A 17,872-nucleotide genomic window follows, 5' to 3' on the forward strand; every position below is an offset into this window, starting at 1 on the left:
TGAAAAAACTGAAAAGACCAAAAAAATAAATTGTGAGGGAGAGTTAATTTCCTCCCAACCCAAAAATTAATGAGGAAAAGATCTCATGATGTTCTACCGCAAGATCTCAGCCGCCACTTTAAAGAGAGCTAGTGTGATGTACTGTCTAAGAATGCTGGGTGCTTGGGGTGACCCAAGTTCAAATTCCCACTTGTGCCCATGGAAGCTTGTTGGGTGACATTGCCATTCATAAAATTTAACATCTTTCTATGTCATTATGAGACCAGGATGGCACATCACTCACCACATTCAATCTCTTTGCCATCATAGGTGTAACTGTAGCTGGTCTTTGTGGCATCACACTGTTTGGTCTTTAAATAATCATAGCAGCAGTTAAGGATCTGACAACATCTACATGAGAAAGAATTTTTTAAAAACGAAAGTCAGTTCTGAATCTGTTATAATGACAAATTTTCCTCTGATCTATCAGCATACTATTTTCAAAGGGTGCTTTCACAGTATACTAATATACATGCCCTGTAGGCAGACTCTGTGGTATAGAGTTAGCATGGTGTAGCGGTTAAGAGTGGTCAACCTCTTGAGTGACTTTGGACTAGTTGCAGTACTCTCAGAACTCTCTCAGGTCCACCTACCTCACAAGCAGTGGTGGGATTCAGCAGGTTCGCACCACTTTGGCAGAACTGGTTGTTAAAATGGTGCTTGTAAACAACCAGTGGTTAAATTATTTGAATCTCACCACTGCTCACAAGGTGTCTGTTGTGGGATGAGGAAAGGAAACCTACAGTAATTTAATAGCTGCTCGCCCCCTTCACAAGTGAGAATTTTCTGCACTTTTACTGGAGGTTGATTCCACCTACAGTGGACTGCTGATGTACGATAATGTAAGATGGCTGAGCCGAGGCAAAGTTCTTGAGCGCTTTGTGGAGTGCTTTGAAGAAATTAAGATTTTTTTTGAGGATAAGGATCTGGGAAACTTTCCTCAGCTCAATGATGATAAGTGGGTCAACACCCTGATGTTTTTTACAGATCTCTCTGTTCATATTAATGAACTGAACTTAAAGTTACATGGTTTTGGCAAAAGTATTGACATTATGTTTGGATACATAAAAGCTTTTGTAAGTAAATTTAAAATTTTCAAGCCAGATGTAGACACTAAAACTTATAAGTATTTTCCTTGAGTAACAAACTATTTTGAGAAGGCCAGTGCAGCTATACAAAATGAAATGGAACCCTTGCATATAAAGTACCAGCATGTTTTAGGCTCGTTACTTGACCAGTTCAGTGATAAATCTAATCAATTTCGAAGCCTAGAACAGACCATGAAAATAATGAATATCCTGATGTAGTTTGGAATTAAATGGTTTCCAATGGATGCAAATTGATGATTTGGAGATGCAACTTGCAGAATTTCAAGACAGCATCTGGGCTCAGGTGTTTGTCGGCTTGAGGTCAAAGCTTGAGAATCTGGAAAGGTGCTGCTTGGAGAATCGCCACTATGAACAGGAAATTTGGAGTGCCTGGAACCAATTACCAGACACTTTTAGCACCATGAAAAATATAGTAATGGCTTTACTCACAATTTTTCCCTCTACGTACTTTTGTGAGACCTTATTCTCAGTGTTAAATAATATCAAAACCAACAAAAGAAACAGATTGACAGATGAAGTTAGTAGCGCTTGAAGGCTTACAAAAAATACCAATTGAAGATTTAGCCAATGAAATTCCAGCAAAACTAAAAAAGTCACTAATAGGCAGATTAAAGGATTCCCCCTCCCTCCTCAACTAATCCACACAAGTTAAATAATATCAAGACCAACAAACGAAACCGACTGACAAATGAACCAAGACAAATGAACCAAGGAGCATGTAAGTTAAATAATTAGTTTTGGTATTTGCTAAATACAGTTATATGTTTACAATTAAGCATTTTTTGTTATTTAAAACATATAAATATCATGAAATTATTATTTTTTTCTCAAAGTGACACACCACCCGAGTTGTGCTTTCGGTTTTGGCTTAATTTTGGTACACACCAAGCAAGCTCAAAAGGTTGCCCATCACTGCCCTAAGGGAAGAATTAGGGTTAGGGTTAAGGGAGGGAAGGGAACCAGCATCTGGTTTTTTCCCACATATCCTATGGGAAGAATTGGGGTTATGGTTAAGGGAGGGAAGGGAACCAGCATCTCATTTCCCCCCCCCCCTTACCCTAAGGGAAGAATTGGGGTTCAGGTTAAAGGAGGACGGGACTCAGCATCTCGTTTTTCCCCACATATCCTGTATTGGATTAATTGGGGTTAGAGGTTAAGGAGGGATGGAGCCCAGACATCCGTTTTTTCCCCCACATACCCGGGATCGGAAGAATTAGGGTTAGAGGTTAACGGAGGAGAGAAGGCACAGCATCTCGTTTCTTCTTTCCGCCACATGTACCCTATGCGGGAAGAATTAAGGGTTAGGGCTAAGGGGAGGGAAAGGGGCCCAGGGATCTCAAGTTTTTTCCCCATTGATACCAGGGTGGCCAGAGTCCCCCCAACGACAATGATGGCCTTTTACCCCTTTCCCCCAAGTTATAACGCCATAATAATGCCCTTTATAATGCTGTAATAACGCCATAATAACACTGTGATAACGCCATAATAACGCTGTAGTAATGTGGGCAAAGGCCGTTATAACGCGGCTGCTGACCCCACCTGGCTGCCTCCCTCCCACACCAGCTGAGGGCTGCTTCTGCAGCAATTATCAGCTCCCTTTCTATCCAGGTTTGTTGTTCACTAGCATCTATGGTGATTCCGCCTTTTACCCCTTTCCCCCATGTTACATCGCCGTTACAACGCCGTTACTATGGCATTGTACCGACGTTATAACGGCGTGGGAAAAAGGGGTAAAAGGCCGTCACCATCGTTGGGTGGACTCTGGCTGCCCTGATAGACGGTGTGTGTGTGTGTGTGTGATGGTGCTAGGGAGGCAGCCGGGTGGGGTCAGCAGCTGCGTTATAATGGCCATTGCCCACATTATTGCAGCGTTATTACAGTGTTATTATGGCGGCGCATACTGGCATTATAAACGTGTGGGAAGTGCTACCAAGGCGATCATCGTCAAGCTGGGGACTCTGGCTGCCCTGATAGATGGGGGAGGGGCTGCCAGTGCTACTGGAGCAGCCCTCAGCTGGGGTGGGAGGGAGGCAGCCAGGTGGGGTCAGCAGCCGCGTTATAACTGCCATTGCCGAACGCGTTACAGCGCTACAGAAGCTATTAACAGCACCGTTACAACCCCGCTACAATCCAATGGCGCTGTAATGGTGTTGTAACGATGAGGGAAAGGGAGTAAAAGGCCAATCGCCGTCAGTAAGGCGGACTCTATGGCATGCTCTTGCGTTCTGTTCGACGTGGGCATGCTTCCAGAACAAAAAACTTTGCTAGCATGCTTGCTTTCGGGGATGTTTCTTTATATTTACCACTTCAGCAAAACCTCTACTAGGTCTTATTTTCAGGGGATGTCTTATTTTGGGAGAAACGGGGTAGTAGGAACAATTAGTACAGTGGGGCAGGGATTGCACAATGGGGGGGAAAACACAAAACAATATTGCCAAACATTTCTTTTTAAGGCAACAAGACATTCAGTGTGGTAAATGCGTTATTCAGTGTAGTAAAGGCCTCTTTACACATTACTGAGTACACAGTAGGGTGGTGGCTGCAGAGCTCCTGGAATTACAACTGATCTCCCAATTAGAGAGATCAGTTTCCACAGAGAAAATGGCGGTTTGTAGGGAAAACATTATACTTTGCTGAGGCCCTTCCCTGCCCAAACATTGCCCCCCATAGGCTCCATCTCCCCCAATCTCCAGGAATCTTTCAGCCTGGTTGGCAACCCTGGTACATAGGTTGGTTCTAGTCTGACATAAGGTTGCCGACTCCAGAATGGGAAATTCCTGAGACTGCTGATTGTTATGTTACACACACACACACACACACACACACACACACACACACACACACACACACACACAAACAAACAAATAAATAAAATATACTCATCAACATGATCCTTGGGATAACCGTGACCAAGGCTATAATCTCCACAGTAGCAACCGTATGATTTTAAAAGACTGTCATACATCTGAGTCACGTCGGCAAGCATCCGGTCACGGTCTCTTTTCTTCCCATGGGCACCATAACCACCTAGAAAACAGTAGCGACAACCAATTAAATCCTGTTTGTGGAGAGTAGTTCAGTTTGTTTTTGTTATTGGCAATGAAGAGCAAAGATGTCAAGGGTCACATCAGCAGTCAGTGCCTGCTCTTGATTGCCAACTGATGGCTTTTATGTCACTGGTTTGTAAACAAGTCAGGAGTCAAGACACAGCTGCCTCCTGGTAATGGATTAGTCCTGGAAGAAGGGGAGCTGGAACATGAAGAACAGCACATGTAATGCACATGTAATAGCACCCGCTAGTCTGCTTTCTGGGCCCACTTGCTTCGTGAGGTGAAATCTGACTTGTGATTTTTGGCAACCTATGAATTAATGACCTCTGAAACATCCTATAGTTAATAGCCTTGTTCAGGTCTGGGGACGTGACGGGGTGTTTTCCTTTATAGACTCAATTCATCTCATGTTGGGTCTCCTGATTCCTGGCTGCCTTCAACCTTTTCCAGCATTATATTATTTTCCAGTGATCTGCTATATCAATATTTCTCGTACCATTTTTTTTAAAAAGTGGCCAGCAGTGAGGAGGGGACATGGCAGGTGGGAGGAAAAATATGAGGGAAAGCCATCCTGAGAAAGCTCAAAGCCTGTTGAGATTGCCCCTGTAATGAGGAATGAGCCCATTATTTCGTAGTGATCCCACTCAATTGTGTAAAAGTCACTCCATGAAAAACCTCGGAAGGATATTCCACTTACCAGAGGTGACCAGCGCAGCAATCATAAGGAGATGGTTCATCGTCAGACACCACCTTAACAGACAGCTCAGGATTCTCCAGTGATCCCCACACTGAGGACTGAGGACCGAGAAGTTCAGATCTTCCACAGTCTGATTTGGAAATGCTCTGTCATTGATCGAGAGGGACGTGAAGTCCAAACTGCCAGAGGAGTACTCATATATAGGATCATGGAAAGAAAGGTTGTTAAAAGGCTGTGGGCGCCCAGGTACAACCTGTGATCACCAGGAGATGGTCACTGATATGGAATACGCCCTTGGACTGGACGCGTGACAAGTTGGCCCTGACTTCAATGCACATCACTGTTATCTTCATTCTTTGCTCTTCTGTTAGAAATAGCAGATCTAATGGGAGGTTATGGATCACAGTTAGTCTTCGAAGGGTAAATTGTACAAAGGCACAGTTTGGATCATGGTCAGCGTGGTGTAGTGGTTAAGAGCAGGTGGACTTTAATCTGGAGAACCAGGTTTGATTCCCCCACTCCTCCACCTAAGTGGCAGAGACTTATCTGGTGAGCAAGATGTGTCTCCGCATTCCTAGATTCCTGCTAGGTGACCTTGGGCCAGTCACAGTTCTTCGGAACTCTCTCAACCCCACCTGCCTCACCAGGTGTCTGTTGTGGGGAGAGGAAGGAGTTTGTAGGCCACCTTCGGTTTCCTTACAGGACAGAAAGGTGGGGTATAAGTCCAAACTCTTCTTCTTCATATGGGAAGAGGAAGGGTTTAGATTGGAATAACCCTGATTGGGCTGAAACAGAGGAATCGGCACGCTAATTGGCTGGAGGGGCTGAAGTCGAGAATACTTACAGACAGTCCGCTGCAAAGCTTGAGTTCCAACACGAAGTTCACCAAAAAGTACCTCCCTCGAGCAGGGATCGAGAAGATCCGCTCAGGCGGGTCGAAGGAGAGTCAGACTTGTGTCGAAATCTGCAGCTGTGCGGACTACCCGGGCCAAACACAAGTCGAGCCCTGCTGGTGATGTACTGTGTGGAATCACTCAATATGGGTTTAAATCACAAGCAGAAAGCTGCTGCTGGATATTACAATTTTTTTGCAGCATGGTGCTCAGTAGTAGAAACAGCTGCCGGCGGGGGTGTGTGTGTGTGTGTGTGATGAGCTCCCCATCACTGGCAGTTTTCAAGCAGTGGCTTGACAAACACTTGTCAGGTATGTTCTAGGCTGAGCCTACACTGAGCTAGAGCTTGAACTAAATGGCCAGTCTGGCCCCTTCCTGCTCTATGATTGTATGGTTCTTTTTCTGCCATTGTATCCAGCCAAGCAGGCGATACCCCAGTAGCATCTCCACAAGACGCTTGTGGGACCACAATCAAGTTCTACCACCAATGGGCCAGTCGGCTTTATTGGGTACTCACTGCAGGCCAGAACATGATCACTCCCCAAAGGATCTTCATATCTCTCCCCTAAGGACCTGGAAGATGGATGATGTAAAGGAACTGCAATGCCAAGACTGGAAGATGGTCAATGTAAAATCCTAAAAGAGGTGCAACTGAAGATACCAGTTCTATGTGCCTGCCTGCCTATCTAGAGTTGACTCTGCACCTCAGTTATTATTTGTTTATTATTATATCCCACCCTCACACTATAAAGCATGGCTCAAAGCAGCCAGCAACAATTAAAACACCACAAATACAATAAGAACAATTTTAACACACTATTTTATAAATACAGTAAAATACAATTTAACACTCCAGCCCATCTTAGGTTATAAATTGTTTATTGAAAACCAAACACACCTTCTGAAAACCATACAGGTGATAGTGATGAGTAGTTCATTCCTTCCCTACATTTCTTGTTTTATGAAAACAGCTCTTTATTTGGCTTACTTCTATTTTTCCTTTACAAAGCAAGCAGCTGTTAATGTATGAGAGAGATTTTAGGCAGAAAAACAGAAAACAATCCTGCCTTTATCTCAAAACCTCCTAGGCTGCATTAGGTAAAACTCTTTGTTTGCATTCCTTTTGGTCTATGGATACATGTCTTGAAATACCTGCTGCCTTGAAGCTGGAGATGCCAAAGAAGACTTAGAATTTCTTACACAAAAGCAATTGAAGAATGGACTCTCGGCATAATCTGAGAAAAATATCTCCGACACATTTCTTTCTTTTTTTTTTTTGGAGGAGCTGTTTCCTAGGGAGTGTGATCTCCTGAATTGAGGCACATGGTCTGAACCCGCACGGCTCTTTTAGTTTTCCTGCACAAAAGTTTGGTACCAAAAAACCCTTAGCATCATGTCACATACTTCACCTTGTTCCAAACCCAATGACCTGCTGTTTCGGGCCAGCTCCCAATAGATTCTTGTCCTAACTAAGCTCACTTAGCAGAAGAATATCCGGACAAACGCGAAGTCATGATATAAGGAGTCATGGAACCAAGGCTGGTATTGGTACCGCATACTGGTATCAGAGCAGCTTGCCAACTCCAGGCAGGGAATGGGAGAAGCCAGGAGATGAGAGGTAAAGGTAAACATTTTTATTCAAACTGGCAGAGAGGCAGTCAGCAAGGCGAGGAGCTCGGTGGGTATTCCTCTTGGATGTGCAAATGTTATCTTTTGATGTTTTTGTTTCTAACTTCTCTCTGCGTGGGTGGAGGTGTAATTAAAGAATAGAGTGTGCCTGCTTGGAGCTTTCTGATTAGAGAACTCATTAAAGAAACCACACAGCCTTAATGAATTAATGTACAGTAGATTGAGAAAATGAAAACTAGCCTTATATATGGAATATGCATATTGAGTAAACCTAAAACTAATTTTCATCATTTTCTGATTAGAGGCTGCAGTATTTCTGATAGGTGACCCCCAGATGGCTGTTAAAATGTATGCCTCCCCTTGACAGTGAGATGGTGCATTGGATAGACAGGACACTAGACATTAAGTTTATTAATCCAGTTGATTAACTAATAGATTTTTAGCAATTTCAAATCACATTTCAGTTGTTCACATGTAGAGAGCAGGGTGTTCTATGGAGTTTTCTCCAGAATCCAATCAAGGGTTGAGATGACATTTTGTCCGGTTTATTGTGTGTGTTTCCTCCCTAAACTGAGACTCATTTTTCTCCATCATTTCTTTATTCAGTGGCATCTCAAGGATTACACAAATGCGCTCCAAAGGTATATCTCAGTTGCTTTTATTTCAGAATGTAAATCAAAAGAGAGTCAGTTGGCTTTAAGAAGCAAACTCCTTCTGTTTGTTCAGGTAACTCAATTAATTTGACATTTAATGTTTTAAAGGAAGTGGATGGTTTTGTCCTCATATCCTTCCCATTCCAAGAGTCTTCCTTTTGGAGGCGGTTTCCACAAACAGGACTGACTAGCACCCAGGGGTGGAACCTCTGCAGTCAATATTCCAATGAAAGCGAAAGTCTTTTCTGTAGCTCCCCAAGTGTTTTTTCAAGCACAGCACAAGATCTCTGTCACATTCACAGATCTGCTGTTGACATGATGTTCCATGGCCTGAGAAAAAAACAAAAACTTTTTTGTGACTGAGGAGAAGACACTGAAATCTTCATTCTGTAAGGCTTTGTGACTAGCCATCTCTTAAGCCCTCAAGACCCTTTTCACTCCCAGGGGTTGCAGATGACTGGCTGTTGTGGGCTTTTCAGACTGTGTGGCCACGGTCTGGTCGATTTTGCTCCTAATGTTTCACCTGCATCTATGGCTGGCATCTTTAGAAACATGTCACAGAAAGATGTGCCACACAGAAAAACGCATTTCATTGTGACGTACCTCAGAAGATGCCAGCCATAGATGCGAGCGAAACCCCACCAGACCGTGACGACCCACCCTGGAAAACCCACAACAGCCAGTTGATTTCGACCATGAAAGCCTTTGATGGTAATGGATGACTTCAGAATCTAAGGAGCTTTTTCATTTGCCTGCCAGTAGTGGGTAAACCCTTGCCCTTAGCCCCAATCTCCTGCCCTTGAGAAGCAGGGGAAAAAATGGCTGGAAAATGGCCTCCACTTCCATAGTGACATTCTAGGAAAACCTCCCATGTCTCCATGGTCTTTGGCATAAAGATAAGTTAGAAATGCCAGCCTCCAAGTGGGATGTGGGGACCCCTGGAATTACAGCTCATCTTCAGACTACAGTTTCCCAAGAGAAAATGGATTCTTTGGAGGGTAGACTCTATGGCATTGTACCCCACTGAGATTCTTGTCTTCCCCAGATTCCTAGTTAAGATTGCATAAGCCACCCATTTTGTCTCTAATTAATGGGAAGGTTTAAAGCAAACTGAAGAAAGAACCACTTTTTGAAGTGAGTGCTATCCAGGAGCTTGTCTTATGCAACGTATTTGTGCAATTTATATAACCTTCAGATTTTGGAACTGAAGTGACATTTGTGATGCTGTGATGCTGTCACATAGTACATATGGCATGGTTATCATTTAGCCACTGATTACATTTTCGAAGTGGTGATGGGGCGTATGTTAAGATATTTGAGACATACTTGTGAATTTTTGTGTTTGTCACATGAAGATATAAGTATTATATTTATGGGTGTTCTTTCTTTCTTTCTTTCTTTCTTTCTTTCTTTCTTTCTTTCTTTCTTTCTTTCTTTCTTTCTTTCTTTCTTTCTTTCTTTCTTTCTTTCTTTCTTTCTTTCTTTCTTTCTTTCTTTCTTTCTTTCTTTCTTTCTTTCTTTCTTTCTTTCTTTCTTTCTTTCTTTCTTTCTCACTACCCAATGCTTGGTTCTTCCCCAAGAAGAGAAGAAGAGTTTTGATATATATCCTGCCATTCTCTCCTATAAGGAGGCTCAGTGGCTTAGAAACTCCATCCTTTCCCCTCCCCACAAAACATATCTTTGTAGGTGGGGCTGAGAGAGTTTGGAGAAAACTGTGACTAGCCCAAGGTCAGGCTTCTTGTGTAAGAGTAGGGAAACAAATCCAGTTCACCAGATAAGAGTCCGCTGCTTTTGTGCAGGATTGGGGAATCAAACTCAGATCTCCGGATCAGAGTCCACCACTCTTCACCACTACTCCACACTGTCTGCCTAGCTGATAGTTTTATTGGCCAGTCCAATAAAATGCTAGCTAATCCACAAATCTTGCAAGTGGTGTCATGATAGTGTTGCTTCTTTCAGCTGAAAAAGGACTCCAATCTGATGCAGGCCCTTTCCCCACTTACCTTAAGCCCTGCGCTACTCTCCTAAAGTAGCGCGGGGTCCAGCTGCACTCCCCACTTCAGGGGCGGCGAGAACACAGCCGCCCCGACGCTGCCTCTCTTGCGCCCCCTCAGCGCGTGTAATTTCTGGCGCCTTTTCAAATAGCGCCTTTTGATGAGCCGATTGCGAAGATCGTTAAGGATTGGGTGGGAAACTGGAATGCGCCAGGAATTGGTAGCAGCAACCCTCCGATAAGGTGGGGTGGGGGGGGGGGGGGGGCCTAGAAATCGAAATGCCATGCTATCTTTTTGCATCATAGATACACGCCACCATAGCCAACTCACCACACTTCACATTTCCAGACTGGTAGGTGTAGGAATATTTTGAAGTTTTGGGACGGCACCTCTGCCTCACTATTTGATCGTAGCAGCAGTCATGTTTACGGCAGCACCTGAGAGATGGGGAAATCAACTCAGTGTTGAGACAACTATTGGAGCTGGATCATTGCAGAGCAACAGCCTTGGTCTATCAACGGCTCAATGACATTGAAATGCAAACAGATTTCCCCTTGTTACCGGTATTATATAAACCATTAAAATCTTGGACAGGTATCTCGGCTGCCCCTTACCTGTCCAATATAACATCTACGAAATGCCGCTGGGCCTTTTCCAGGGCCCGTTTTGATGCTTTTCCATCAGCCAATCTAATGGGCAGATTTCAAAAAATCCCACAACATAGGAGACTATGTGTTTGCAACTCAGGGGAAGTGGACTCTGTATTACATATTTTATTGCATTGTGAACTCCATAAAGGGGAAAGAGAGGCTTTAATTCATCCATTGTTTATCCAGTACAGAAATTTAACTAGAGTTAATTCTGATTCAGTTCTTGTGAGAATTTTGCTGGAAGACCGAGTTTCTATTATATCTCAGCAGGTAGCTAAATTTTGTATGTTGGCATATAGTAAGAGAAGAGTCATGTTGGGACCAAGAGCCGGACCACATGAGGGTGACCGTGGTAATGCTACAAGCTGATGATATTCTTTGTGTGGATTCTGTATCGTGGATTTCTGTACAAATTCGATTTTTCTTTTGTTTATTGTTCTTCCTTTTTCTTGTTCTTCTCTATTATTTTTTGCTGGCCTAATGGCCGTAATAAAACTGAACTGAACTGAACTCAGTGTGAGGTGATGTACAGTGAGCAACTAGGCAATTCAGAACCCTCTGGAATTTGCCAAGCAAATTAAGTGGCTGGGAGTGCTCATTCACTTAGGACACTTCTGCACATGCGAAATAATGCACTTTCAATCACAATTGTTTGCAAGTGGATTTTGCTATTTTGCACAGCAAAATCCAGCTGCAAAGTGCATTGAAAGTGGATTGAAAGTGCTTTATTCTGCATGTGCGAAAGTCCCCTTAGTCATGCTGTTTAAAAAGCAAGTTGGTGTCGTGTCCAGGAGCACCTTCCATCAGCTTCATTGGGTTCACCAATTCTAACCCTGCTGAATCTTGGTTGGTCAGGCCATGCTGTTGTAATTTTCCTGACTGGACTACTATCAGGAGCTCTTTAGTGGGCTTTCCTTGAAGACAATCCAGAAACTTCATTTGGGTCAGAATGCCAAGGTCTGGTTATTATCAGGGACAAGCCTTTGGGTACACTAATTGCCAACTATATTGACTGCCAGTTCTAGGTGTTGGTGTTGATCTTTAAAGGAAGGAGATTTATTAGTGAAGAGTGATGGATTCTAATCTGGAGAACCAGATTTGTTTCCCCGCTCCTCCACATGACATTGGGCCAGTCATAGTTTTCTCAGAACTCTATCGGCCCCACCTACCTCCCAAGGTGTGTGTTGTGGAGAGAGGAAGGGAAGGGCTTTGAGGCTCCTTATGGTTGAGAAAAGTGGGGTATAAATCCAACTCTTGTTGTCCTCCTCTTAAGGACTTGCATACCTGTATATACAAACCACCTCTTCCCATGTGTCCCTGTGTGGCAGTTGCGGTCTTCAAGTTGCTTCTTGCTCAAGTTGCCCCCCCTGTTTAGGCCAGCCCCCTTGGCATTGTCTAGAGCACAGGTGTCAAACTCGAGTCACGGCCCTCCAGATGTTCATGAACTACAATTTCCATCAGCCCTTGCCAGTATAGCCAATGGTCATGTTGGGAGGGACTGATGGGAATTGTAGTTCATAAACATCCGGAGGGCTGCGACTTTGACACCCCTGGTCCAGAGGCTGTGTTTTTTCTATTGGAGCTCCCACAATTTGGAACAGGGTGGGGCATTTCTAGCCATTTTTAGAAGGCACTGCAAGGACATTTTATCTGTCAGGGCTTTCAATAGTGTATAGACAGCAGTACATATTTTGTTCTGTATCTCTTGCATTGTGATTTGGAAACCACCCTGAGGCACAAATAAGATTTTAACTAAATAAACAACCAAGATGCCTCCTCACTTCAAATCACTTCCCTATTCTTGACAAGGGCAAATTCAGAATGAGTTGTCCCCCTCTAGATTAGAGAAGCTGATTTTTTTTTAAAAAAACCCCCACAAATGTTCCTTGTTCGAAAAATAAGTTCCTCCTCTTTAAGTAAAAGCAGTAATGCCAGAAATAAAATGTCAGCTTTTAAAAAACAATATTGGGTAGGGTAAATCAGTTCTTTAGGTGGGGCAAGCTCCCCTACCAGGGCCCCAACCGCACCCAGTCTGGGCCACAACTTCAGTTTTGATAGCCAGTATTCCACCACGGCTGTCTCTTGAAGCCAAGCTGTGTTCCCCAAACCCTAGACAGCGTTCTTTCTGGAAATCATTTTTAGTGGTTGGAAATATAATCAGTCTGGAAATGCTGGTGAAGATGTTTTGGATGAGGCTCAGAACATTCCATCCACCTTGGACTATCTTTAAAAAGAGGTGTGTTCAGTCAGTTGTAAGGAGTTACTGTGTGATCACTAAGAACTGTGATGTTTGGGGATGCCAGCATCATCTAGATCAGGGGTCCCCAAACTTTTTAAACAGGGGGCCAGTTCACTGTCCCTCAGACTGTTGGAGGGCCGGACTAAAAAAACTATGAACAAATTCCTATGCACAAATGATTGTAAAATGTTTGATTTCACCTTTCAGCCTTTCTGTCATGGTCTGTTTTTAGAACAGTGACCAAAGTATGTCAAGTACAGGGTGGGCTCCAAATATTGTTGGGGAGGCTGTGGAATACCTTCCCCTGTAAAAAAAAAAAGCAGAACTTTCCCAATGAAGCATTCCATCTAACCCAGGATCAGGTATCTTCCTGGGTTCTAACCATAGCAGCCAGCCCGAGCGTGTATTACAACCTGGCTGATGCCAATAAAATTGAGTAGGAACAAGAAGCCACAAGGAGCAACACATGGAGTAGCTGAGAGGGAAGGGCGGAGCAGGCGTTGCCACATGTAAGGTTTCCAACTATGGGTCAGAAAATTCATGGAGATTTGGGGGTGCCATCATGTAACTGCAATCAACAGCTGTTGGGGCCGGTTCCTCCTCTCCCTCGAGCCCCCACTGCACATGAATGGAGCCATCGCCGCCATGCCTGGCGGGCCAGATAAATGCCTTCAGGGGGCCACATTTGGCCCCCGGGCCGTAGTTTGGGGATCCCTGATCTAGATGGAACTCATCTTGTTCTTTGTACCAGATTGTCTCCCTGCTCCCCCCCCCCCAGGTCTTTGACTTGGTTTTTACTGGGTTGTACCATTGATATATCTAAACTGGATGCTTCAAACTGAGGTTAGAGACACGAATCGGAACTGCTGAATCCAGAATTATGATAGTTAATTATGCCCCAAGCTGATGCAAACACCCAGTTTAGCCCTCTTCCTTTCTATTCATGTATTATCAATCCCTAATTCTGTAATAGTTGTACACTTCTTCCTGTTCACCAGTTTTGGTGATGGTGAAATACGACAAGATTAAGGACTGAACTGCAAACCATTGACCTCTTCTTGTGTCTGTGTGAGCCATGAATCTCACTGTGGGGAGGAGAGTTTGAGGCCAGATCCTCACTGAAAATTAAATACAGATACAACCAGGTTTCATAAGAAATGGCACCTTTTCATCAAGGTTTCACCCTCCCCACCACGACGTGCGTGTGATGAGGACATTCATCTCAATCACGCTTTCAAACATTGCAGCAATTCCCACTACTGCACGATCGAACATGCGATCTGCTCAGCGGCTCTTCCTTCCTCGTCCTGATTGGCTGTCGTGCTGTGTTGGGGCGGGAACTTTTTTTGTTTGTGAAAAAACGTGCTAACATTTAAACGAGTACTGTTGTTTCGTGTATACATTTAAGCAAGTAATGTTTTGTCGTGCACACGTAACAACAATAGACTCAGTCGGAGCGAAACAAAAAAAGGCTGCGCGCCACACTCTGATTGACTGGAAGGCATTTGCGTCACTCTCTACGGCAGGAAATTAGACCCCTGAACCTCCCTACTGATCTGGATTGGAGATGTGGTTTTTTTAAGGTTCATATTCAAGCAGGAAAAACACATGCGGGGGGGGGGGGGCACCAGAACCAGGATGCATCTGTGTTCGGTGGTTCAGCTGTGGGGAGTTCGTTGTGAAATCTGGATATTTGGGGTGAGTATCCCAGGATTAATCAGCAGTTGGGATATCGCCTGAGATTTCACTGGATCCAGCCCTGCTCTTGCTTTACTGAGATTCTCAAGAGCTAGAATTCTGTACCATTTTGCAGTTTTGGGATCTCCAAAGACAGGCAGTCTGTCCTTGAAATAAACTCACAAGGTCATCCTAAACATCCTAACACCCTTCTAAGCCCACTGAAGTCCTTGAAACTTCTTGCTGCATCACAGAGGCCCCTTCCACACATGCAGAATAATGCACATTCAATCCGCTTTCACCAATTGTTTGCAAGTGGATTTTGCTATCCCAAACAGTAAAATCCAGCTTCAAATACACTGAAAGTGGATTGAAAGTGCATTATCCTGCATGTGCAGAAAGGGGCCTGAGACCTCATGGCTTGATGGCTCATTTCCACAGTTTGTCATCTTACCAGTCAGTGTCATCCAGTGGTTTTCCTTTGCCTCCCCACCCGCAGTAGCATCCGTAGGCGAAATAATTTGGAATGGCCCTTTCCCCAGTGACTTGCTTGATCATCTTCTGGAGATTGAAGAGATGGCCCTCTGTGATGACTGCACCTGTAAAACAGTTGGGAAGTGAACCTCAGACTTTGTGGAGGCAACAGCCTCATCACGTCTATACCGCACAAGCTGCTTGCCAGCCCCAGTCTCAAAATACTAACACAAGAGCGGGAAGGGGCATTTGTAGGATAGTACATGGAGGAGCTGGATCAGTGGTGTGATCCAAAAATTTTAGTAACAGGTTCCCATGGTGGTGGGATTCAAACAGTGGCGTAGAGCCAATGGGGCTGGGCTGGGCACGACGGGGGCGTGGCTGGGCATTCCGGGGGCGGGGCATTAATAATTTCTCTGTTACTGTAAAAAACTCTTACTGTAAAAAAAAGTTCCTAATTTCCAGCTGGTATCTTTCTGTCCATGATTTAAACTCATTATAGCAAGTCCTATTGTCTAGTGCCAACAGAAACAACGACTTCTCCTCTAATTGACTGCCTGTCAAATACTTAATACTTTCAAATACTTAATTTTGTTTCTAGAAATCAAAAGAAGGATACTTTCCTTAAACAAGGAACTTGTGTGCCAAAATAAATAGCCTACCAAGCGAGTAAAGAGTCCCTAGGACCCAACAGTAGTTAAAGGGTCCCTCCTCTTACAAGCCGTGCAAGCTCTGGGCTATGAGAAAGAAGAAGAGAGGGGGAGGCGAGGGCGTGGAGACGGAAAAGCGGACCCAATTAGTAACCCCCTCTCGGCACACACAAATAATTAGTAACCCACTCTCGGGAACTGGTGAGAACCTGCTGGATCCCACCTCTGAGCTGGATGGTGTGGAACTGAACCCATTAACTCGTGAAGCTGCCTTCAGCTGAATCAGAGCCTTGATCCATCCAGGTCTGCATTGCCTGCTCTGACTGGCAGCCGCTCTCCAGGTTCTCACGGTTTTCCCACCACCTTCTGGCAGATTCTTTAACCTGGAGTAGGTGCCAAGCCCATGTTGTACTACTGAGCTACTGCCCCTCCCCATGAGAACTAGCATGATGAGGGGATCTCACCATGGAGCAATGCTGTGGGTCAGGGTGGATGAAAGCACCCCTTTGGAAGAAGAAGAGTTTGAATTTATACCCCACCTTTCTCTCCTGTAAGGAGAGTCAAGGTGGCCCACAAGCTCCTTTTCCTTCCTCTCCCCACACCAGACACGTTGTGAGGTAGGCAGGGCTGAGAGCGTACTGAGAGAACTTTGACTAGGCCAAGGTCACCCAGCAGGAATGTAGGAGTGTGGAAACCCATCTGGTTCACCAGATAAGCCTCTGCCACTCAGATGGAGGAGTGGGGAATCAAACCCGGTTCTCCAGATTAGAGCCCGCCGCTCTTAACCACTACACCACTCTGGCTGTCTCTTCTTCTTTGCTCATCAAACTATCTGCATTTGATATTGTGGCATTTACCAAAAATAAGTAGCAGCGTCACCAAGGCAGACAGAGTCATCTTCTCCATGGGTGGCCCTGAAGAAGAAATGCAAATGGATTGATCTGCCTTTACACAGAGAAAATACTTGGCGCCCTTTCCACTGGATCTCTCAGGAAGGTCATTGCAGGCACCTTGAAGTGGGAAGGATGCTAGCTGGTGCTTCAGTGCTGAATGCCCATGGGATCAGGGAATCTAGGATCTTAGCCCAGGATTGCTGCACAGGTACCCTCCCCCACCTTATCCTAATGATGGGATTTTAATCATTCTAATTTACTAATAAGTGCACAACAGCAGATTCAAAGAGCAAATTGATCCAGAGACCTAGGTCTCTCACCACCTACCTCTTCTAGGTCCAGAAGAGAAATCCTCAGTGGCAAGATCAGCTAGGAACTATTCTTATATATGAATCCAGGGGTGTTCCTGCCCCTTTGGAAATTTATTCCTCAGCACCATACACAGAAGTGTGCACTTCCCTTTAAATGGACATTTCTCTTTTGCAGCTTCCCAGTGGGTAAGGGAGAGTCCCATTTGTGTTATGGCAATCGGATGTATGAAGAGCCAGCGTGGTGCAGAGGTTAAGAGCAGAGGACTCAAATCTAAAGAACTGGGTTTGATTCCCCACTCCTTCACGTGATGCCTACTGGGTGACCTTGGGCCAGTCACAGTTCTCTCAGCCTCACCTATCTCCCAAGGTTGTTGCTGACAGACGATGCCCATGCTCTGTAAATGCCGTGGATACAATACAGCATATCCTCCTAGAATGTCAGCTTCACTCTGCACTACGTGGTCACTATATAATCCCGATTATCAAAGATAAAACAAATTTACTCAGTGATGCATCTTCTGAGATAACCTTTAGGGTCGCTACATATCTAGCGGAAGTAATATCTCAAAGACGGTACTAAAATGTGTCCCTCGATGTATCAAATCATCTAAATTACATTGATTTAATGTCTGAGGCTCATGAGAAGTTGTTCATATCAGCTTTAATTAACATATGGATATCACAATAGGTCTCCAGAAAGTTTGTGTATAATTTGTCCTAACTTAGTGTATTGGATGCCTTGTTGTATTGTTGTTTATGAAATGAACATACTGTATGTAGAATTATTTATGCCTAATAAAGGTTTACTGTACTGTACGGTTGTTGTGGGGAGAGGAAGGGAAGGAGTTGTAAGGCACTTTGAGACTCTTTACAGGAGAGAAAAGCAGGATATAAATCCAACTCTTCTATGTGTG

At 44.3% G+C, this 17,872-nt stretch overlaps 1 protein-coding gene across 1 annotated transcript; it reads right to left on the reverse strand.

Moving 5' to 3' along the window:
- Positions 1 to 7,819: 7,819 nt before the first annotated feature.
- Positions 7,820 to 16,991, reverse strand: LOC125445425 (group IID secretory phospholipase A2-like). Its single transcript, XM_048518429.1, has 5 exons — positions 16,975 to 16,991; positions 16,612 to 16,668; positions 15,085 to 15,229; positions 10,395 to 10,501; positions 7,820 to 8,400 (listed from the first exon to the last, which is right to left on the reverse strand). The coding sequence occupies exons 2-5, from the start codon at positions 16,658 to 16,660 to the stop codon at positions 8,258 to 8,260; spliced, it is 444 nt and encodes a 147-aa protein (XP_048374386.1). The 5' UTR covers positions 16,661 to 16,668; positions 16,975 to 16,991; the 3' UTR covers positions 7,820 to 8,257.
- Positions 16,992 to 17,872: the final 881 nt, after the last annotated feature.

This window comes from Sphaerodactylus townsendi, linkage group LG16 (assembly GCF_021028975.2).
Source record: "Sphaerodactylus townsendi isolate TG3544 linkage group LG16, MPM_Stown_v2.3, whole genome shotgun sequence".
NCBI classification, from domain to species: domain Eukaryota; kingdom Metazoa; phylum Chordata; class Lepidosauria; order Squamata; family Sphaerodactylidae; genus Sphaerodactylus; species Sphaerodactylus townsendi.